Here is a 24984-nt window from a genome sequence, read left to right on the forward strand (position 1 = left end):
ATCTTATTCAGGTTATATACACTGTCCTGTTCTGTATATGATATGGCACATACTTGATGTATTTACCCAACCATGTCTCCCAGAGTTGAGAAGGGAGATACCTTTGATTCAATGAAGTCTTGCACAGAAAAACACACATTTCTTCATATTTCTTTGGGTGTAAGAAATTAAAATTGATAGCTTTCCCTACCACTATTTCAGTGAGTAGGATAAAACAGTAGAAAATAAGAGAAACTAAGCATTAGCCAAAAGCAGTAATAACTGCCATAGATCTTCTCTTCCTAGATCACCAAAAACGTTTTGACAGTTACAGTAGGTTCTTGGTATCTGCTGATGTTTGGATCCAAGATCCTACGCATCCTCTTGTGTATACCAAGATCTGTGGATACTCAAGTTCCACTATATACAATGGGGTAGTACAGTGGTGCCCTTTATATAAGATGGCAAAATCAAGATTTTATTTTTTTTGGGAGGGGGGAGATCCATGAATACAGGATCCCTGTGAACAGAAGGTCAACAGCACATTTCTGAGGGAAAAAGGCCCATCACTACATCTATGGTTTTGGAAAAGTTTTTTTTTTCATTACCATAACTCATGACACTGTAACTAATTCTGTAAAAGAATGACAACAAAGAAGAACATCCACCTTCTTTTGTCTCTATAGGCAGTTAGTGCCAAAAGGAGGCAAGACAACAGTCAAGGGTTTCCCATCATGCTCACTATCTTTTGTGCTCTCACAATCATTTCTAATCCCAAAGGATCTCTTGTTATGTGTCTGAGCTTGAATGCAATTGGTGACAGAGTTCTAGCTATCCTTACATGACTTAGATGTTCATTTTCCTTTCTTTGTACATAATGACTCAAAGAGATGCCCATTAAATAGAAGGCAATTGATTTTCCTAGAGGGGTGGGAGATGAAGAATATTTTCAGCAGTCAGCAGTCCAATTTCGAGTTCTGCCTCCTCATCACACTAACACGTGGAAACTTAAGAGCTGGCAATACATTAAACTTACATTCATCACAAGGTCAATATTACTTTTTTAATCAGTAGAAACAAAACTATCCAAAAACCATGAGATCCCTTAAATTAAAGGAGACTGACACAAGTTTAAAATCTCATCTTCCCATGGGAACAATTGTTCTGCCCCAAACCATTCCTTTCAATGGGGTCCTATCCATCTGCATTGAACCCCAGTAGATACAAGAGACAGTGATCCAGGTTAAAACCATTCCTTTCAATGGGATCCTATTGATCTGCATTGAACCCCAGAGGATATAAGAGACTGCTGACGGTTGGGCAATGAAACTTTGATGGTTCCCATCCCACCTGTTTTCGGTTGTAAACATATGAGTAAAGTGTGATAAGAAGTAGGAGCTCTGAACACAGTTGCTGATCTGTATTCAGAGTGTTCCCTCCTTTCAGAACACTTCTGCCTCTTTTCAACCCCGAAACATGTGATGAGCTACTCCATGATTGAAAAAAGGCTGAAGTGTTCTACGCCTGGAAAAATTTTCAGTGTGATAAGGTGGATAGCCTCCACCTACACAGCTGTATAAAATCCACATTATCTGCTTTGAAGTGGATTATATGGCAGTGTAGACTCAGAAAATCAAGTTCAAAGTAGATAATGTGGATTTTTGTGTATGTCAGGAGCGACTTGAAAAACTGCAAGTTTGACCCTCGGCTTAAAACATGTGAGGGCAAATGCACTTGAAATGAAAATGCTCGTATCAATATTGTTACTTTAAAATGCTCATTTTTACCTTATTAGTTAGCTTATCATTTCAATCTAACAAAATGCTACTTAACACCAGGTCTATATTTTTAGAAACTGGACAGATAAAAGAAGCTCCATTTTATGTCTGCAATCACAGCAGTAGTTTGATCCAAGTGGAGTTAAAATGCAATATTTCACAGGTTGAGAATCTCTCTGTGTGTCTTTCTTTCTCTCTCAAAATCTCCCTCACCAGGGGGAGGAAAATAATTTTCTTTGGTTTTGCTTGTGTTGAAATATTTCAGGAATTGTAGAATGTGATTTTGAAGTTTCAGATGATGGTGTGGAGGGTGGAGAGAACCGTTATTTGTGTTTCATGGCTGTTAAAATATGTATCTCCCTGCAGTTCACTGGATCTTTCTGTTCAATCAATGAAATAATGTAACTACATCTGGTGATGGGATGTGGGATATTTGACCCGTCAGGTGTTTGGGTTATCACCCTAGCTAACAAGGGCAATGCACTTCTGAAGGACCAGATATTTTGTAAAATTTTGTAAAATTTGATTTTATGTGGTGTTTTATCAGGATACACAGATTCATTAATGGATTATGACTTTGAAGAACAGGGTTTGAATCCTCACTTGGCCATGAAAACCCACTGGGCGGTCTTAGGCAAGTCATATACTCATAGCATTAGAAAACTTGGAGTCACCATAAGTCAGACATGACTTGACACAAGATGTGTTTACCTTCCTTGAAATGTGTGCATTTTATAAATTGTAAGCAGTGTTTGAATGCATTTCCTCATTCCCACCCTAGTTTACTAAAGTGTGTTAAAATAATGTTTTCTGTCTTCTTTTTTATGCTCAGTGTTGAAGTAATAAATGATTGATTCATGCTTTATGTGCATTTGAAAGCTAACTTTCAAAGTGAGGACATGAGCATATACAATACATTTGCCCTGTGATCAGCCTGGAAACTGAGGACTGAGTTAAATCAGTCTACTCCATATTGAAATTAGATTTGTCACACATCCCTAATGAATGTATATGCTGTTATTTTAAATTTATAGGAAAGTGGGGGGAGGGAGGAGGCATAGACAAGCTTGGTAAAAGAATTTATAACACAGCAGATATATTTTAGAACCAAGGTAGTATAAAATCAGAAATTTGGATTTCACACAGGCCAAAATAGCCCCATTTGCTGCTTTTATCCACGGTTCGGACGGGGCCTGCCAAGCACCATCAGACGATGCATGGCAGGCCCTACCCACATTCCTCCTGAAGTGGAGGGTAAGCTCCAGAAAGCACTTCCTCCTCCACCATGGGGAGTTAAGTATTTTTTGGGTAGCTCCGATGGAACTACTTGCACTTTCCTCCCCTTTTCTCCATATGATGGGGGGAAAGGCGGTGGGGTAACGCATGTTGCGGTGTGTTGCTACTCTTTATCTCATCTGATGGAGACAGGTTGTCAATGCGCCCTGTCCCATCCCCACCATGTGATGGGGGAAAGAGAGAGGGTGTGTGGAGCTCCATGAAGCATCCCACGCACCTTCCCTTTTGTCGGCGACTGCGGGCGCAATGGCATGGCCCCCATGGGCTACGTGAAGAGGGCCTTAGGCTGAGGGTGAGGCAGAGGTTGGATGAAGAAATGTTTGTAAATATTCCTTTTAATTTTGTTGTTCAGCTCAGATCCCAGCATTATCCTTCGCAACTTACACTTAGTATACCTAAACCCTGGATTTTAAAGACAGTTTTAGAGCAAGTCCTTTTGTATTAAAATCAATCTGAAGCAGTGTCAGCTGCTCTGATAGTAACAAAAGGCTTTAATTTCTAGCAAGTTGATTTTTGAACCCACTATTGAAAATATATCTATTACAATACAAAAGTAATTATATATCAATTTTCTTCTGTTTTTAATATATAGCAAAATGCAATAATTTACTGTACTGTAATCACTAGTTGGTATTCTTTTGTGTGCCCACCTTTGTTTTTTTATATTATTATTTGAGTAGAGAATGTCATTCTCTGCTCATTAAGTTTGCTAAGTCAAATCTCGAAAAGGTTTTTCTTTGGTTTTTTTCTAAACAATGCATATTGTATTTAATATTACATGCTTTTCAGGAGAAGGCATGAGAATCTAAACAAAAACGATTTCTGTAAGCATTAATTGGGCAAAGCATTTTGTAATAAACACCAAGAGATTTCTACTCAGGCAGCAAAAATCGGTCCTCATTTAACTATAAATTTACTGTTATAATGATGATAGCTTGAGTTGAATTCACAGACACATTTAACTGTGTTGCATACATTAATATTTACTACTTGATAAACAGTATACTTCGTAAAATACAACTGGAGGAGAAAAATAGGTTTCAAGAAAGTTGAAAGTAGTTTGAGAGAGGCTTTGCTTATTTCAGTGTAAACAGAATGTCCTGTGTTCACTTCTAGACACACACATTCTGCAGGTGTCCCAAGAACAGAATCCTGAAAAACCCATTGACTCCGCATAGACGCAGAGAATGTACCCAAGGAGCACCAACCTCTTTCAAACTACTTCCAGTTTTCTGAGTAACGCACTTTTCCTTTCCAGCCTTCATATGAGTGGCTTTCTTTCCATAAAGATCTAGTTTACCTTGTCAGGGAAGTCAGTCTTCAATTCAGTGACGCTTTTACACCAGTAAGCAGCTGTTTTCTCACTGATAAGTTCGATGTTCAGGAAAGAACCTTGGCCTGGACCATAGATGGGCCCCGAGGTAGTTCCACGTATTATTCTTGGGGAAACATTTGTTACAATGTCCTGTAAAAACAACAAAATAATGTATCAAGTTAAAAAATATATATTATGAAAATTAGCTATGTGTAAAATAGAGATATGTTGCAGCAGAAGTAAAGGTATTATCACCCGAGTCTCCTAAAATAGGTTTTGCCATTGTAAACACATCTTGCCTGCGATTGGAGCATGCCTACCTAACCCCTCTTTGTACCGCACAAAGCATTTTTGAATGCTCTTTGAGAAGGCTCAAAGCACATTGACCTTATTTCAGTTACTGATCTGTGCAGTCCCCATCAAGTGTTCAGAGGTTCAAAGCTATGTACCTATGAATTTCTGAGGTTTCACAGCACTGAAGCACAGGGCATACATATACTTCAAAGATTAAAAAGAAGAAACACTGTGCAATTTAAATACTTTTTGGATAGTATTTATTTGGTAAGTGGGAGGTGAAATTTGAACTTTTATAGCTTTTGTAAAGAGAAAAAATCATGCGTGAGTGGGAAATTCTGCAAAATGTTGTTCTCTTGCAAGAAAAGGAAACATTTAATTAACATGGGAAATTCATATGAGAAGCATGGTGTAGCCAGGGATTATTAATTAATTAATTTGAATGAAGTGATCAAGATGATTAAGGGAGAAAAAGTTAACATGTTGCTTTGCAGCCAAGAAAGACAACCCACAACATGCCCAGAAATCGATGTCACTGTCTCCAAAACCTATTCCAGATCTGGAGTCAACTTTTTGCATTGCTGAACCCACTTTCTAAACTCTTTGAATGTGAATTCAGAAGCTGAAATCAGGGGAACGATGGGACAGAAACAGTTTTCATTTCATGCAAGTTTAACACAAGCTGAAGGTTGGTTTGGGATGGGTTTAGGATGCTGTAATGTGGTAGTAAGTGTTTTATTCATGTCTATGGAGCCTCCAATGCAGTATACAGACTCATATGATAATCTCCTATTTTAAAAGGGGGGGAGTCTGCCCCAGTCATCTGAATGGCTGCTATCGAATGTTGTTGTTGTTTATTTATATCCCGCTTTATCTCCCCAAAGGTTACCCAAAGTGACTTGACATGAGAGCATTGGTACCCAATATAAAATATACAAATAAACAAAATTAAACACAACCAGTATTAAAACGTTCAGTAAAAATCCATCAAACATATTCAAAGTTAAAAAGTACAGCACCCCCCGACCAGATCTCAAACACCTTCATCTTTAAAAGAGTTTGAATAAAAAGGTTTTAGTCTACTGCCGGAAGGACAGCAGGGAGGGGGGCCATTCTGGCTTCCCCAGGCAGAAGGGAGTTCCAGAGTCGAGAGGCAGCCACCAAGGAGGAAGATCCACTCTCTCGTTCCCACCAACCAAGCTTGAGATGGAGGTGGGACCAAGAGAAGGGCCTCTCCTGAAGATCTTAGGGCCTGGACAGGTTTGTATAAGGGGATGTGGTCGGCCAAAATAGCCTGGACCTGAACCATCTAGGGCTTTAAAGGTCATAACCAGCACTTTGAATTGTGCCCGGAAACAGACTGGCAGCCAGTGGAGCTGCTGCAGTAGGGGGGTTGTCCGCTCCCTCTAACCAGCCTCAGTTAGCAACCTGGCTGTAGCTCTTTGAATCAGCTGAAAGTTTCTGAGCACTTTTCAAAGGCAGCCCCACATACAGCATGTTACAGAAATCCAGGTGGGATGTAACTAAGGCATGTACCACTGTGGCTAGATCTGGCTTCTCAATTGTTTAATGTCTAATTGTTAAAAGGCCCTCCTGGCCACCTCTGACACTTGGGCCTCCAGGTTCACTGCCGAGACCAGAAGGACCCCCCAAACTGTGAACCTGTGTCTTCAGGGGGCATGTGACCCCAACCAGCACAGGCTAAGTCCCTATTCCCTGATCTATATGTTACAGAGAAATATATACTATCTTGCTCCAGTTATACTCTTTCTCCTCTATAGGCAGCCCTGCTCCTTCACTTCTCAGAGAGGACTCTGTTTATTATACTGTGGTTTCTAGGTATGAGTGTGCCTTTAAGTTGATTGTTGAATTATGGCAACCCCATTGATTCCATAGGGTTTCTCAGCCAAGGAATAATTTGAGGTGGCTTTGCCAGTTCCTTCCCCTGAGCTATAGCCTACAGCATTTGGTATTTGTTGGTGGTCTCTCACCCAAGTGATAACAAGGGCTGATCCTGCTCATCTTCTAAGATCAGATGCAATCTGGTACCATTAGGGCATTTAGGACATATACAATAGCTAGTGAAGCCCATTTGGCTGGAGTTTAAAGGAGCTCTTTCTCTGCTCTGGTTCCTATAATGTGAGATGTTTATTACCAAGCTCCCAATATTGTCTATTTCTGCCATTTGCTAAGGACAACTTCATTTGTCCATGCATTTCCTTGTTTATTTTTCTAAGTGTTCTCTCGATCAATTACCTCTAATTTTTAATGAATGATTTTATTCTAAAATTTTATTGCTTTGCCACTTTCTTCTTTTAAATATAATTTTACTGTATATATTTTTAAATGAAAAACAGGATATACCTATTTAGATATACACAAAATCACTTATTTTTATTTAAAATGCCAGTAGTAGTAGTAGTAATTGCAACAACAACAACAAAATGCCATCTTAACAGTGCATGGCACAGTGAGAAATAAGTGTCTATCTTAGCCTGATGTTTCAGGAAAAAAGATGAAGAAAAAGAGAATTTATCAGCTCTCTGACAGTAGATTCTTTAATAGATAATACCCTCTGCCTTTTATAGGTCTGAGGTGAAGAAAATGACAATGAGATCTACATGCTGTTAATTTAATTATACCATGCCAAGAGAGCTAACAAAGACTAGTGTGGTTAGATTGAATGCAGAGCTTGGACAATTGAAAACCAAGTTCAAATCTCAACCTAACTTAGAATCTCACTGGGAAATCTTGGATGACTCTTTCTGAGCATACATAACTCTAAAGGCTGTTGTAAAGAAAAGATCCATTGGCTTGGAGGCTGAGGAACAAGATACAAATGTGAGTGAATAAACTATCTATCTTATGGGTAGTTCCAGGCCTTGATCAAGAATAGCAGTACTGCTCTTGGATGATGATAGGCAACTGTCTGGATGATGGGTTTGTCTGGGAATGTATTTATCTTTTATAATATGGAAACAACAGAAGCTCAATTTTAATGCTGCATTAAATACTGGTCTGGTTTCCACTCAAGTCATGTTTTCCAAATTCACTTTGTTGACACCACTATGCAATTGAAAAATAGATGTCTAAGCCCCACACTATATTTAAAACACCTGAACGCTACATATAGTTATATGCTGAAATCTTTCACCTGGAAGAATCTTTCACACTACCCAGAAGACAGACACTCCAAACTATTGAATGAATTTGTGCTCAGAAAAATCTACCTGCAGTAAAAAGAAAACCCAGAAAATGGAAACGCATAATCAGTTGCCATCTACAGCCTCCAGCTGAAACTATTCAAACACATCCCCAATGAGCTACACACAGTTCTGGAGAATATCACTGCTCCGAGACTCTGGCCCCTTCTACTTCCAGATTATGAAATCAGATAATCCACATTATCTGCTTTGAACTGGATTATATGAGTCTACACTGCCATATAATCAAGTTCAAAGCAAATAATCTGGATTTTATATGGCAGTATAGAAGGTGATAGAGAGGCAGGAGTTTAGTGGCCTACAGGCAACCTCCCAACCTTAAGTAGCTACTCACCTACAAGAAGATACCACATTTGAGCAGGGAAAAGACTGTGCTACAAACCCAAATACCATCTGTGTCCCCACATCTACACTGGATAAAACATTACAAGGGCCACTAACATCACCAACAATATCAGAGTTGCATTTACTTTTTCATTCTTCAATGCTATGCATATAATCCTATTTCAGCTAAATCCCACTGAACTCTATTTTGCACCAATAGGATAGTCTATACACAAGAATCACTCATTAGAAATAACAAAACCCATAAATTGTTTGCAGCACATTTTAATCCTTGACCTACAATGTGGGATTTTAAAGTAATAAGTCTCCAACTAAGAAAATTCTAAAGTACACTAGGCAGAGAAACAACTGTATTATATTAACAAATTCCAATCCATTTGTAGAGGTATAAATAAATGTAATTGATTGGTACACTACATGTATTAATATATCAATCTTAACAACTACATATATGGCAAAAAAGAATATCTTCAAATAATGTTTTGATCCCAAAGAAACTGACTTTTGAGATGCAGACTTTTACATTTCAATACTGACCATTTTCCAAAATCTGAAAGACCTACATCACCTCTCCCAGTTTTTTGAAGATTGAAGTGAGGGTCAAGTTTGGCTTTTTTTTTGGATCTCATTCTATCCCATTCCCACAATTGTATGAAGATGATAATGATTATGATTATGTTTATTTATATTAGGCTTTTTCTCTCCACAACGAGATTCATGATGTGTTTAATAACGTGATACTTTAATATGACCCCACTGGAGGAAGTGGATTGATATACACAAAAGCTCGTGTTAAAATATAAATCAGTCTAAAAAGTGCTGCTAGATTCCTTTCCCCTCTCTCTCCTACTTTTCTCTTTTTATAGTACTGTGAATGTATTTCAAATTTATAGTATAATACTGCATGCTAGGGTCATTTAACTAAGGCCCCTCTACACTGCCATATAATCCAGATTATCAAAGAAGATAATTCCCATTATCTGCTTTGAATTGGATTATATGAGTCTATGCTGCCATATTTTCTGGTTCAAAGCAGGCAATCTGGATTGCACATGGCTAGTGTAGAAGGGGCCTGAAAAACCACTGAATATTAACATAATGAGTGATAAATGATGGACTGTGAACTATCACTGAAGAAGAATGCTGCATTTTGTTCGGTTCGCATTTAAAAGGAAACCAATTTGATCTCTACTCCTTGGATAGTTCTATTCTGAATTCTACTAGATCCCTCTTATCTGGGTATTTTAATCTAATGATTCTATCTTTATATTGCTGCTGCAATCCCCCCACCTATAAAGTTTGACTGAATTGTATTGGTGGTTGTTTGATATTATTACTGTTGTATTAATTTTTGTTTTAACTTTTGTTTTATTACCTTATTGTGTTTTAACCTGTGTATATTGTGCTAATTTATTTGTGTTGTTACTTTTGTAACAATGTGAGCCGCCCCGAGTCCCCGCGGGGAGATGGTGGCGGGGTATAAAGTTTATTATTATTATTATTATTATTATTATTATTATTATTATTATGCACATCAGAAACTGACATGTGCAAATCCACCAATTCCATGTTCTTCTCTATTTGTATTCCAAACAAAGTGAAATCAAGCTCGCACCAGTGTGCAAGATATGAGCAACAAATATCAGTTGGTTTTTCCCCAATATTCACATTTTGTTAATTTTGGGGGGGAAATCCCATTTATGACAGAATTTAGCTTTCCTTCAGATTTTAGATTTTGTACTTCAGCTCAAAACATTGCAACACAATGCATATGCTAATAGAAAATACATCTGCCATTCATTAATCAAAGGCATCCAATGCTGAAATTGTAGTTGGAATGCTTATAGGCATGGTCTCCAGGCAAATTTGAACTTTATGATTTTTCTTTGCATTTGGTTCCATGACCCTGCGTGGATATCAAAATCTATGAATGCTGAAGTAGCATTATATATAATGAAGCATGTGAGAGGATCACCTCAGATATAGACGCAACTCCCTGATAGATGGAGTGAGAGGCTCCTCAGCTTGGGGATGAAAGGGACACACTTGCCACAAGAGTGGCCATCTTGTCCTTTCATGTCGGGACCATGCGGTCCCCCCACCTGGCCAAATGATTTCCCATAATAGTCAGCTGCTGGTGTAGTCCAGCCTGTGATAGTGTATGATTTGTCTGATATCAATGAGATTTCTGGGCCTGTGTCTGATTGCAATGGGGATGATGGGGTTATTGACAGGCCTGCCTTCGAGCCTGAGGCTTCTGCAGAACAGAGGGAGGATGCTCAAGGCCACATTAATGAGACAGGCCTACTGAAGGATTTCTCTGAAAATCAGTTTTCTGAGGAGGATTTGTCAGATGCAGATGTTAATGAGCTTGAAAGTGGACAACAAGAGTTTTGTAAAGAAAGAGAGAGTTCACAGGTCCTTCGAAGGTCAGTCCATCTTTGGGAAGGCAAAGTGTTAACTGGTGGGAAAGTGAAATGCAATGTGTTCTTCTCACTGAATGAGGTGGGAATGGTTTAAAAGAGACAAAACAAAGCTTTTGACCTCAGAATGGTCAACATTGATTATCCATGCCAGTCTCATCAAATTCCTGCTCTGTGATTCTAAGTGGATTTCTAATTTCATGGTGCCTAGTGTCTTGCCAAGTTCCTGTTCTGTGATTTCAAGTGGTTTTCTAGTTCATGGTTCCAGTTTTGCTAAGTTCATGTTTTGAATATTGGGATGTTACACTGCCTTCTGCTTCTAGATTTTACAACCATGTATCTTGTGTTTTATCCTTATACCTTGGAAGTTATAGACTAATGGTTACATTTTGTAGATACCTTTTTGGACTATACTTTTCTCTCTCTTTTTTTGGCTTGGCTTTTATATATTCTTCAATAAACTGCTCGCTGATAATACCCAACTGGTGTGGTGTTTTAAGGTCTGAGGGATTCTAGCTCTGGGATACAACACCTGCCTTATATGAAATGGCAAAATCAAGCTCTGCTATTTGGAATTTTTCTTTTAGGGGAAGGGAATATTTTCAAGCTGTGGATGATAGAATCAAGTGGATACAGAATCTGTAGAAATGGAGAACTGTATTTATTCTAACAAATCTTCCCTTAAATCAGGAAGCACAACTGCTATTAGGCACTGAAATGAAATCATGTAGGTATTGTTACTTCTAAGGTTAAAACATTTTATGGTACAAATATACCAATATATTTCAGAAAGAGGTACGATAGCTATCCCACCAAAACAAAAATTGGAAGTCACTTTTTTGTTTTCCTTTTCTTTATTTTTGATGTGTATTTCTTAATTTTCATTTTACTGCATCTTGGTTTTCTTTTTAAAAAACTTCGTTTCTTATTAACGTATTTCAAAAATATTTAATAAAAATATTTTAAATAAACATTTCAAACTGCATACAAAGGTATTATAGTTAGTGAGAAATTGTACATTTTAATATGAAAGCAAAATTCAGCATCCATCCAAATGTTTTAAATATACTTACATTTTAATCATATATTAAAATTATATTTCAAAATTAGAACTGTAATATTGAAACAACACTTAAACAAACAAGAAAACTCAAGCTGCATGGGAATATGCTCTTTTGACAATTTATAATAAAAATTGATTTTGAGTAAAGGACATTAAGTTAAAGCTTTCATAGAATTATATGGTTAAGTACCCCTACTCACCATCTTGTCACTCTTAGAGAGATAACATGAACCCCCATTAGTATATAGCAATTAAGGTCAATTTACATATTTTAATTAAGAGCCATCCCATATAAAACAATTAGGGTAATCGGCATACTAACTGATTTCATAACATTTGGACGTTTTTCCAACTAGATAGACAGGAAACCTTAATTAGCATTAATTAGTGCTGATCTGCATATGTTTGATAAGGCATACCCTCACCACAAATGATTATTTATTCGTGAATCTGCCAAGTGCTTACCATCACAGAGGATAAAGGAAATTCGTTCATACTATATGTAGATGTGGAGTAATTTTTATTTGTTTTCCTATTTGGACTATCTATTATAAAATAAATGGACAGAAAAAGTACAAATATGTACATGCACATGTAAAGAAACCAGAGCAATTAAGGTGGATAATCAACACTGCTGACATTTGAATAATGTGAGAAAATGATAGTGTCTTTCCTATAATATTTTCCACTTACACCCCCCCACCCCGATACTGCATGCCAATACACTTTTCAGTTAGGTTCCTGGCACTCTTTGAAGATGTAGGCATTATGATTCACAGAGAAATGTAGATCTCTTTCCATATTTATTTTTTAATTAATGGTTTATAAGTATTTGCATTTTATCCACATTTTGTCCCACGGTTATACTATTCAAAAACTACAATTCTGTGCAAGTCCAACTGACACATATCAAATTGTAATTTCTGTTTTCTTCCTATATTGATAATTATTTTATTAAATCAAAATTTATAATATATCTTGAACTTTGGATTACTATGTGTTAGAGGAAATGTTTTCAATGTTTCCTTATTCCAATCTGAATCTTTTTTTCTTTTCTTTTTTGCCACTCATGTTTTTGATTCATGCCTGACGACTGTCACTATCTTTCTCCTCCTGTCGGGGTTTCTACTACTGGCAGAGGACATGGAAAATGTCCCTGCATTGAGGTCCATGTTTGGGGGAGTGTCTGGGGCTACCCCCAGGAGTGGAATCACTTGAAGATATTGCCCTGGTTGACAGGCTTGCCCACATGCTTGTACTCCCCTTCCCACAGGTAGTACTCCTTCACCAGTGCCTTGCAGTCACCGCTCTCCGGGTCCAGCTTCCTCCAAGTGTAGGATTTGTAGTTCATCTGCCAGTCAGAGCTCAGTGAAAAAGCTAGTTCCTGCCTACGGAAGACCCAAATGCCTGAAATATTGCTGTTGTTGCTGATGCCGAAAAGGATGAATCTTTAATATCTTGATATAGAGTGGGTCCTTGGTATCCACTGGGGGTTGGTTCCAGCACCCTTATTCTATTTTTAGTATTCATACTAGTGGATTGTGGAGTATTTTGATTTTAACAATAGTTACAAACATTGTTTTTATTTGATATTTTAAAACTACAGTAGTCTGGAGAAATGTAAACTCCCATTCCTCCCTCTGAGTAAGTAATGACATCACAAAGCAAATTCAGATTGAACGTCATATCCTACCTTCACTCCCAATTGGTTTCTAAAGAGCTGGTTATTTTTTAATATTAGGTTTTTTAAATTAACCACTGCTATAACTGTGAAATTGCAAGAATAAGAAGGAGGAGGAGGAGGAGGAGGAGGAGGAGGAGGAGGAGCAGCCGCCACAGAAGAGAAAGTGGGTTTCTGAGCTCTGGTTACAGCTCGTTTGGACTACTGCAACGCTCTCTACGTGGGGTTGCCTCTGAAGACGGCCCGGAAGCTCCAACTAGTACAACGGGCGGCAGTCAGACTAATAACTGGGGCGGCTTACAGGGAGCGAACCACCCCCTTGTTAAGCCAGCTCCACTGGCTGCCGATATGCTACCGAGCCCAATTCAAAGTGCTGGTTTTGACCTATAAAGCCCTAAACGGTTCTGGCCCAATCTACTTGTCCGAACGTATCTCCTCCTATGAGCCAGGAAGATCCCTGAGGTCATCTGGAGAGGCCCTGCTCTCAGTCCCGCGTGCCTCACAGGCGCGGCTGGTGGGAATGAGGGACAGGGCCTTCTCGGTGGTGGCTCCCCGGCTATGGAACACCCTCCCCAGAGATATACAGCAAGCCGCAACCCTTTTGAGTTTCAGAAAAGCCTTAAAAACATGGCTTTGTGCCCAGGCTTTTAATGAATAAATGATAAAGACGACCCAGATTGTTATATGGATAAAGTTGGAGGATATTGGACGAACGGATTTTAAACACGTTTTATGTTTTATATTTTATACTGTATTTAATTGGTTGTATTTTTTATATGTTGTTGTTTTTAATGATGTATCGGCATCGAATTGTTGCCAATTGTACGCCGCCCTGAGTCCCTCCGGGTGAGAAGGGCAGGATAGAAATATTTGAAATAAATAAATAAATAAGTATTATTTTATTTTTATTCCACTTTTTCTCTCTAAAAAGAGACTCAAAAGCAGCTCACAATAAGACCAAGTACAATACAATTAAAACCTAAAAATTGACACATCTAATCTAAATCCATAATAAAAGTGAAAACCCGTATGTGTGTATGTGGCATGGGTGTCCACTCACACAGACAGCCTCTGGCTTCCACAAACAGGCTACACTTCCCACTCCGGAGAAACCAGCAAGTCACTCCTTTGCACTGACATTGTGATTACAGCAAGCACCATGAACATGTAGCCCAAACCCTGCCAATGTCCTCCCAAAGCACTACGGCTCACCACCCAAAGAATGCTTTCATTTGGGGAGCATTTCATCCTACATTTTGCTTTTTCTTCCACCACAGGCAGGCATCCCAGGGTTCTCCATTACTGTGAAATTTGCATGACCCCGCCTACTGCCCTTGCACCACAGGCAGGCATCCCAGGATTCTCCATTTCTCCGGAGTTTCCATGACCCCGCCTACTGGCTGGCCCCCACCTTACTTTCTTTCAGGAAGAGCCTGAAAACTTGGCTATTCCAGAAGGCCTTCATTGACTGATCCTTGTGGGATCATGTTATTTACCTGTTAAGCAGTAGATCCTCTGGATTGTTTTAGGATTCACTCAGCACTTTAATTATTACACCTGCTGTGTAATTATCCCTCCCTGATAATTTGACATTGCTTGTACCTTGGCCTGGATCTTTTGACTCAAATTGGGATTTTAATATTATTTTATATATTGACTTTTACGATTGTTCTTAATCATGTTGTAGTTTTATTGCTCGGTTGTTAATGTTTTATTTGACTTGTGTTGTTGTGTCTGGGCATAACCCCATGTGAGCCGCCCCGATATAAGATATAAGAATAAAATTATTATTATTATTATTATTATTATTATTATTATTATTATTATTATTATTATTATTATTATTACTGCCCTTTCCTTTCAAATCTGTCTGCATAACAAACACAGCAGAACTGAGCTGCAACTACATTTACTGGATGAGTTTGGGGGATTGACACCACATGGTGGAAGTTGTAGTTCACCCTGCACCAAGTCAGACCACTGTGACTCCTACTGGGGAATTTAGAGGAGTTATAGTTCACCTATACCCAGAACACTATGAAAAGCTAGGAATACACCATGGGGCATGTTCAGTAGGTCAGACTGGAAGCATGGAAAGGCCAAATAGGGATGCCAAAGAGGCTCATCAGGGATTATGACACAGGTCTGATCTCCTTCACTCCTTAGATAATGGATCTTACATGTAAACCAGAAGTTTTTCTCTGATCTTCTTCAATTGTGTTCTGCATCTGAGCTACATCTAGAGACATTCTTTTCTTCTGTATTGGGCAAATTTCATTCAGCAATTGAGTGCTTTCACCACATAAAGACTGGAAGTCTATAATGCTTGGACTCCTATGAATAGAAATATCTAGGAAAACTGTTGTCAAAACACATAGTTTATAGGTCCTTTATTTTCTTTTGAAATTATACATAAATGAAAGCATTATGAGATATTTAAAAAACAGGTGCATGCTTCAGGTACACAATAATAAACACTCAAGATTTGATAACAAAAGAGGTAAACATTTGATGCATCCTTATATAAATCTAATTTAGTTTTTTAAAATGTACAATGTACTCATTCAAATACTGTAAAACAGATGTTTGCATTACAAGTGCCTATAGACAAATGAAGGTTTTGGACGAGGATAATTTTATAATGAATTGTAATTTTATTACAACTTTCCTAACGTTATATATTTTGTCTGCTCCCAAGGGCCTCTTTACACATTATTTTTCCCCTTGCACTGAATACAGAAAAAATAAAATCGTGTAAACTGAAGCACAAAAATATCTTTATTGGGCCAAGTAAGGGCTGAGCTAAAATCATTTGCACTGTATTTGATTTTTGCTTCACACTCCCATCCTTGTTTGGAGGATTTTAAAGTACAAGCTAAATAATAGATTTGATAGATGATTAATAGAAACTTAGACAAACAGACAAGTATATATTGTGGTGACATGGTGTATGCTTTACCAATTAGAGGACATTATTTCCTGAGGTTCAATGACATTAGTGGATCATATTTTAAAGCAATAACACCTTATTTGGTATACCACACCTGACTGTACATGGTCCTATTTGTTTAGAACAGCAGCAACAATTAAGAATGTAAGGAAAATTAATCTATATTTGCACTAGTTTTTTAATGCTAAAATACTATAAACTATTTATTTGTCTAGATATGTAGAAATGTTACTAATCTTCTTCATTTATCCTATCACAACTTTGGAAGATGTTAATGTTCAGTTGATAATAATTCTAGATCCATAATGCATATGATTCCGTATATCCAAATCAGGGGTAACGGTGCACAGCAAAGTCATAACACATAGCCAAAAGACATGTGTCAAATGCACAATATTAACATTTGTAAAAAATAACAGGATGGTATCACACACTATCATTCTGTTAATAGACCTGTCTCTATCAGTGCAAACAGGAAAGGGGCAATCGCCCTAACAATACAAAATGGGCTGGCAAACCCTCTGAAGGGCTGGAAAACTCTCTGAATCAAGAGGAGAGGAGAGGAAATGAAAATCTTGTATAATATTGGTTTTAAAACATAACCAGATATCTAGTCCTACATTCCATCTGCATGGAATCAGATATTTATGAGATGACTACCTGCAGGATATGAGGTCCCTGTAACCATATTTCACCAATTTCCAGGATGATTCTTTCCATGGAGGTTAACAAAGAATGGTACTATAGGACACAACAAATTCTCTAGGTCCTCCAACACAAATGTATGTTATACTGGGACTGTAAGTAAGCTAATGTAGGACTTCATCCCACTGAGGCTGAGAAGCGTCTTCTCCTCGCTTCTTTGCACTGCTGACACAGAGACCCTCAGAGCCGATCATATGACATGGGGCTACTTCCAATGGGGTTCTGTTGGGCTCTGTGCCGGCAGCATGCTGACAGCACAGAAAAGCAGAGTTCAGGCGAGTTGGGTGTACACCTGATTTTTCATAAAAGAAACCAAAGAGTGACGCTGCCTTACGGTTTCTACCACTGTCCCTCGGCTTCTTGGCTTCAATGTGTTGAGGTCCCTAATGGAATTCAACCATATCCACACTTTCAGGCAACCACAATATAGCCAGGAATGTATCCCTCACAGATACAAGGGATTTAAGTGCAAAGACACTCTCCACCTCATCTTCCTTCATAACAATGGATATATATGTTGTTGAGACTGAATGTAATATTTTGTCCCCATGACTCATGACTATGGATAGTCCAATTTCTATGAATTTCTCTAGCCCCTTTAAATACATCCATCCTGACAGCTATAACTTTTAATGGTCCCTCTCTACCTAGATCTGGTTCCAGTCAATTTTGTATATCCAATTTACTGAATCAAGCCAGTTTCATCAGTTGTGTCAAATTCAGTTTTGTTAAGCACTCTGACAAGTTTTTTATTTCATACTGTAGATATTTGGAAAGTGCATTGTTGTTGAAACGCTAAATGGAAGTGGCCCAACCCGGATAAAAACGAGTCCCAGAATAGAACAAGCAATAATTACGATTCTAATAAAGGTTATCAGTTTTCATTGTCCATACAAACAGACAAATAGAAGTAGATATAGAAGCTGAGGCTCTCCCTAGTCGAAATGGAGAAAGGATATTAGGCACAGAAATCTACTATTGTAACTTTGGGATTGTCACAGATTTCACATGAAATGTCTGAAGCTATAGTAGGAGAGAGCTTTAATGAGACAGAATTAAATGTTTTAACCAGAGCTTTTTAAAACACTAGCATATGGAATAGTTGTGTTTAGTGAACCGTGTGACCTTTGTCAGTTTCCCTTCATTATAAATGATGTAAAGGTTTAAATAAAATGATCACATTACTTCTTTTTTCAGGAGTTAATTTATATGACCTTTCCTCATCCAGAGTGCTTTGGTGCTTGGGTGCTATGTTCATTAAGTGAAGTAACTTTCAGAATGTAACTGTGGTTACTACTACTAAATGTCAGTGTTGGAATAAAGATAGTCACAATGGCCTTGTGAACAATTCTACAGGGATGTCTTATAAAACTGTTCCAGACAGTGAATGTGTAGGGGGTGAGTGGGAGGGGTGGCTCATCTTAGTACAGAGTAATTGTAGGTAGAGTCTGAACAGGCACCCAGTTGTAGAGTGTAGTAATAAAATTAATTTTCAAACATAATACATTGCCACATTTCCACATTTATTCCCCAAGCCTGCAATTTACATATCACTTACTTCAGACCAGACTAAAAATTTCCCAAAGGGTTTCAATGGGATGGATCTAGATTTATGTACATTTAGTTCCCACTGAAATCAATAAGATTTGAGTAAATTCAAAATGTATCACCCACAGTGAAAAACAAGACAGCTGTAACCTTTTGGAAAACAATAATATGACCAATAAAGTTAACACAAGGTCAGCTGAAGCTGTGCTAAATCCAAACCATTTCGAGACTGGAAAAATTGGAAATTGTGTAGGACTACTATTCCACTAATAAGAGCCAGAGTGATGTAGCAGTTTGAACATTGGATTATGACTCTGGAAACCAGAGTCTGAATCCCTGCTCAGCCACTGAAGCCTACTGATGACCTTGGGCAAGCCATATTCTCTAGGTTTAGAGAGGAAAAAGCAAACTCCCTTTGAGCAAAGCTTGCCAAGAAAACCTGTGATAGATTCATCTTAGAGTCACCATAAGTCACAAATGACTTCAAGGGACACAACTACAGCCTGTTAGGTTTGGACTGCTAACTTGATTTAACCCTGGATCGTTCTGTCCGATAACAATGGATAACAGTAGCCCAAAATGCAATCCACAGAAACTATCAGAACATGGAATTTTAGGTGCTGCTTAAAATAGCAATCTTATGGTGAATTTATCAACTCCGCTTCTATTCTGGTTGGCAACACATATAGGAAACAAGGATATGAAGATTCAAAACTGGTTATGGTACAGAATCTGGTGAGAAATATTCATTTTCTGGCAGCAATGGTACTGAGAATTTGACTGATGTGCTTTATTTGATCAAATTGACACATATCCACTCAGTGTTTACTAATTTCTACAACCTGATATTTCTGAGAGGACTAAGAGACTAGTAGTTAGCATTTTGGGACACCCTATATATCTGCAAAGTTTTGAGAAAAGGAAAAAGTTTTGCTACAAAAATATAAAAGTTCAGAAGCAAAACATAATTCTGAAGTTTTGTCATGTGCAATGTGATTGATCCACTTAAAATTTGTCTCGGCACTAGATCTTTTCAGTATTGCCCAAGTGTTGCAGTTATGGAGAAAACCTGGAGTATCCATAAATCTAACTTGCTGTAGTAGTAGCAAGTCTTTGAGTGGCGGCATCAAATAACCAACATGTTAAGGAAGAGGCATGCAAAATCTTCATGAATTGAAGGGTTTTTGAATGCAATGCTTGCCTATAATGAATGATTTTGTATCTGTGGAGTGTCCAAGGTAGAAGATACCACACGTGTACTGTTTAGTTGTAACTTGTATAAGAAAGAGAGAAACGAATACCTCGGGCCATACATTATACAAAAGACACACAGGGATCCTTATATTACAACTACATTTTTATTGGCCGGCCAGAAAGCTACAATAACATACAAAAGGACCCTTTTCCTATTTAAAGCAACTCTGCTGAGAACTGCATATTTGGCGTCGAATGGTGTAAATGATACGGGTAATGCAGATATTTGATTTAGTTCAGGATCTTGACCCCTTATTAACAAGTTATTTATTTTAACTTTAGTTGTAATGTGGGTTGTATGTTGTATGTGCTAAATCTGTTAAATGTTTTAATATGGCAGACAAGCTAATCAATAAAACCTAATGCTTGCCTGTACTAAAAGTTGGGTAAGGGTTTGGAAAAGGAGATGAAGGGATTTACAGTTGATGGGCAACTTGTGCCTTTCCAGAGGGAAGTAAGTTAAAAAAAACTTTAATCAATATTTTAGTATCTTTCTTGGATAGCTTACATATAGTTGTGAGAGAAACTAAATCTACCCCTGCGGGGAACACTACAACTGTTTATGTAGCTTTGATAATTTGTTCATTTCTTTAGTGGGCTTCCCTAGAGCTCGTGTCATAATTAAAAAGGAAGTCCCAGTGTCTGAATAAAAGAATTTTAAATTTTTAGTCATTGTTGTTTTATATTAAAAAAGAAATTTTAATGGAAGTGTGGCTTTTCAGCTCAGAACATATAAAAGATGCTTGATCTAATATAACAAATACTTACAAAACAAAAGTGCTAGCTAATTTGTTTTATCTCTCCTCTCCATGTGTGTTAGCAACTACTGTATATTGAAACATACTGCCTAGTGGCAGAGGCACCATTTTGAAGACAATGTTATGAAAGGAATAGTGATCATAAACATAGATGGCCCTTGCTAATAACAAAGGCTATGCCCACATTACAGAATTATTGCAGTTTGACACCACATTAACTGGTATGACTCAATGCTACAGAATTCTGGGTTCTGTAGTTTTGTAAAATATTTACCACTCTGTGTCAGATAGCTCAGATGCAACAGGAGAGTTAAAGTGATGTCAGATTGTTATAACTGTGCAGTGCAGATGGTTTCAAAAACAAAGGTTGCAAATAGCCCTACCACCTATGATACCTACATTGACATTTGCATGCATAAGAGAGGATGCTTTGGGATTTTCAACTGTGGATGTCTGAACATTTCCATACTCTTTAATCAAACAAGTAAGGTGGAGCTGGCTTCTGAATGTATTAACTTATAACTATAGCTAGTCCTAGTCCTGAAAGAATGAGATCAATGGCTTATGATTTGTACAAACTGCATACAGAATTCTAATTCCCTTGATTTCCACTGATCACAGTCTCATGCCTCTCCAAATATTTTTATAATAATCTGTCAACAGAGAAAGTACAGTTTAAGTATTGTTTATCTGAAATGCTGTAGGTCACAAGTGTTTTAGATTTTTGATTATTAATTTTTTTGGAATACCTGTATTTGCATAAACATAGATTATGCCATGTCTTGGAGATGTTTCATATTATACACCTTATGCATATAGTCAGAAGATAATTGTATACACAATATTTCAATTTTTATCATGTCAGAAGCGATTTGAGAACATACTGCAAGTCACTTCTGGTGTAAGAGAATTGGCCATCTACAGAGATATTGCCCAGGGGATGCCCAGATGTGATAGCTGGGAGGCTTCTTTCATGTCCCTGCAAGCTAGAGCTGACAGATGGAAGCTCACCCCGTCTCACAGATTCAAACTGGCAACCTTCAGATCAGCAACCCAACCTTCATGTCAACAGTTCAGCCGGCACAAAGGTTTAACCCATTGCACTACCACAGCTCCCAATATTTTAAATATTGTTGTTCATGGAAACAAGTTTCCTTATATTGAACCACCAGAAAGCCACTACCCTGTTTCACTGAAAATAAGGCAGGGTCTCATATTAATTTGTGCTCAAAAATATGTTAGGGCTTATTTCCAGGGGATGTCTTATTTTTCTAAATCAACTTTTTAATGAACTGTAACTGGAGCTTAATTTTGAAGTAGGACTTATATTTTGAGCATTCTCAAAAATTCTGAAAAATTATGCTAGGGCTTATTTTCAGGATAAGTCTTTTTTCTGGGGAAACAGGTACCTCAGCCACCCACCTGGGCAACTTTGGATTTTGCAGTATTTAAATCTTCAGAATACCAGATAATGGATGCTCAACCTATACTTCACATAAGCGATAAAGTAGGTTGTGATCTATGAAAGCCCATGCTGAAACAAAACTTATTTCACAGTATTTTCTCTTCTTTCATCTTAAATGAAAGCAATGTTTGTATCCTATTCATCTGATATTAATTGTAATATTTTTGTTCTGTTTTTCCTCAGGTAAATGCTTATTAATTACACTTTCAAAAAAGGTTATTCTTTTTGTTGTTAGAAGACCCAGAGTTGCTTTTATCACACACAGCAGGCCTAGGATGACTTTGCAAGCTATATTTTAAAAGACAAACAACGTGTTATATATTTAAAGGTATACAGCATGTTTTAAAGTTACATGAAAATATGAAAAGAAGTATAACTTTCCATGTCATTTCTACCTCTGGCACTAAATAATAGCAATGTAATAGCAATGCTTCAGGCTGAGTGTGAATTATTAAGTAGCTGAAATGGAAATAAGCATGAAGAAGAGTTAATCTTCTACATCAGTGGTTCCCAACCCAAATGGGGTTACAAAGGATTTTTTGTGGGGTCGCCAAGCAGTGGTAAGCTATGGAAATTTTAAAAAGGTAAAAGAAAAAAAATCACATCATCATCATGTTCAGCACAAAGATTTGTGTGCATCACAAATTGAATTATCCCACTATCAGGAATCGACATCCAGCACATTTCCCTTCTTTGGCCAATCAACCATGAACCAAATAGCGGTGTAAGGTACCGATACTATAGCAATGCCAACAGCTCTAATTTTTAATGTATCAGGATTGAATGTATTTTAATGTATTGGGGTCAAGGGTCACTTTGCCTCTCTAAAATTGGGTCACAACTCAAAAAAGTTAAGAACCGCTGCTCTACATGCATTATAAGTCTTCAAGATATGCAAAAGTAGAGGTGGGAATGGAGACACCTAGAGCTCTAGGTAATATTTTCCTGTGCCTTCTCAACCTGCTGATGGACAACTGTACTTGTGTGCAGTACGGCAAGCCTATTTCATTCACATCTATTGTCATACCAGGGTTTGGACAGACTTCCAAAAGCCAGCATGGATAATATTGTTATATGTAGCAAGAGAAGAAATTGGGAGAAAAACACAAGCAATGGAAACATTAGGAAACAGAGAAGCATAGTAGACAAGAAACAGTGAGATTCACGTAGAAGGATGTGTCAGGGAACAGGGAAACAGACTAGCAGGGAAGTGACAGGAGAAACATCAAAATCAACAGAAGGAGTGATCCATGGAGGAAAGCAAGCAAGCAACAAAGAGAACTGAGGAGTTGTGGAAGATCAGCCTTTTTGTTTCAAATCTTTCTTTTCTGTTTGTTTCTATCACAGTTTGTTTCTTCCATCATAACCTCAGTCACTGTGCTTGCATTTGTGTATAAAAAGAGTGTAAACCTTTTAGTTTTTACTTTAGCAGTTCCTGTTGCCACACAGTTACTTTTGAAACTAAACCAGCCATGACTCTTCAATAGTAATTTAAAAGCTTAGGGGGAAAATGAGGAAGTGATTTTCTTTAAAATACAATTTTCAACTTTTCTGAAGAAAAAAATGAAGCAAATAAAAATGAGGGGTACTTAATATAATAATCAGGGAATGGGTGACATATCTCAAGGTGCTCAATAGAAGAATGGTATATTAATAAAAGGCCAATCATGTCTCAATCTGTATGTGGCCTCCATAATTTTCTGAAGTGTATAATTATTTCATTTGTATAGTGCCTGTGAATTATATCTCTTTGAAATTTAGCTTCAGAAAATTCTGGAGTCAAATTTTTTAAAGTTAAATTTCAGACATATCTGCACAGACTATGGCAGGGTACCATACTATTGAGTACCTTGAGATATATCTCTTTATTTTTGCCAATGGAAACTCGGAAGAATGTAGGAGGGAAAACGCTCTCTAGAGCGAAATATTCTGTTGTAAAGTGAGTGAAATGCTTTCTAAAACACAATTTTACACAAAATGATGAAACTATATACAACTTGACCATCCCTTATTCAGAATTCTGAAATACAAACTACTTCAAAATCCAGAAATTGCCCAGGTGGGTGGGTGACATAGTAACACTTTTGCTTTCCCATGGTTGAATGTATACAAACTTAGTTTAGTGCACAAAATGCTTAAAACATGGTATAAAATTACCTTCAAGCTATTTGTTTAAAGCAGTGGTTCTCAACCTGTGGGCTGCGGCCCGAGAACAAAAATTTGGTCTGTGAACCTCCTTCCTATTTATTTATTTATTTATTTATTCTATTTCTGCTCCTTTCCACAGAGCTGATCATTGCATTGGATAGACCACATCAGCTCTAGATTATTGAATGAGGTTTTCTGTGGGTGAGCAGATGGTGACTACTGGATGGCACATGTTCTGTATCAGAAACTAGAGCTGAGGTGGTCTCTCCAATGCAATTTTCTGAATCAGACACCCTAAATAACCAAACCGAATCTAAAGTTGGCCAAAAACTGATTCGTGACCCTTTTGGTACTAATGTTGGAGAGTGGTCCCTGGTCAAAGTGGTCTCTGATAAAAAAAAAAAATTGGGAACCACTGGTTTAAAGTATATATGAAACACCAACACAGTTTGTATTCAGACTTGGGTTCTATTTCCAAGATTTCTCATTTTGTACATATATGCAAATACAAGTATTGCAAAATATGGGGGGGGGGACCCTCTAAAACACTTCTAGTCTCAAGCATTTCAGATAAGGAATACGTAACCTGTCATACAAAGATGGTATTTAAAACAATCTATAGAATTTGAAAATATGATCTCTTCTGCACACGCCTTACAAATACACAACACTCATATCCAAGATGCATTAACTGTCAGCCACCTAATTTATGGGAGAAGCAAACAAGGGAGTCCTCATTGATTGTGGATTACTGCTTT

At 37.6% G+C, this 24984-nt stretch overlaps 1 protein-coding gene across 4 annotated transcripts in view; it reads right to left on the minus strand.

Annotated features, from left to right (window-relative positions):
• dpyd (dihydropyrimidine dehydrogenase) overlaps positions 1-24984 on the minus strand; it is a 668284-nt gene that overhangs the window by 245769 nt on the left and 397531 nt on the right. For all 4 annotated transcript variants that reach the window (XM_062977979.1, XM_008109224.3, XM_003220086.4 and 1 more), the window contains one exon: positions 4354-4518. In XM_062977979.1, coding sequence (XP_062834049.1) covers positions 4354-4518 — 165 coding nt within the window. The remainder of the gene's footprint in view (positions 1-4353; positions 4519-24984) is intronic.

The sequence above is a fragment of the Anolis carolinensis genome, chromosome 4 (genome assembly GCF_035594765.1).
Source record: "Anolis carolinensis isolate JA03-04 chromosome 4, rAnoCar3.1.pri, whole genome shotgun sequence".
Lineage (NCBI taxonomy): Eukaryota > Metazoa > Chordata > Lepidosauria > Squamata > Dactyloidae > Anolis > Anolis carolinensis.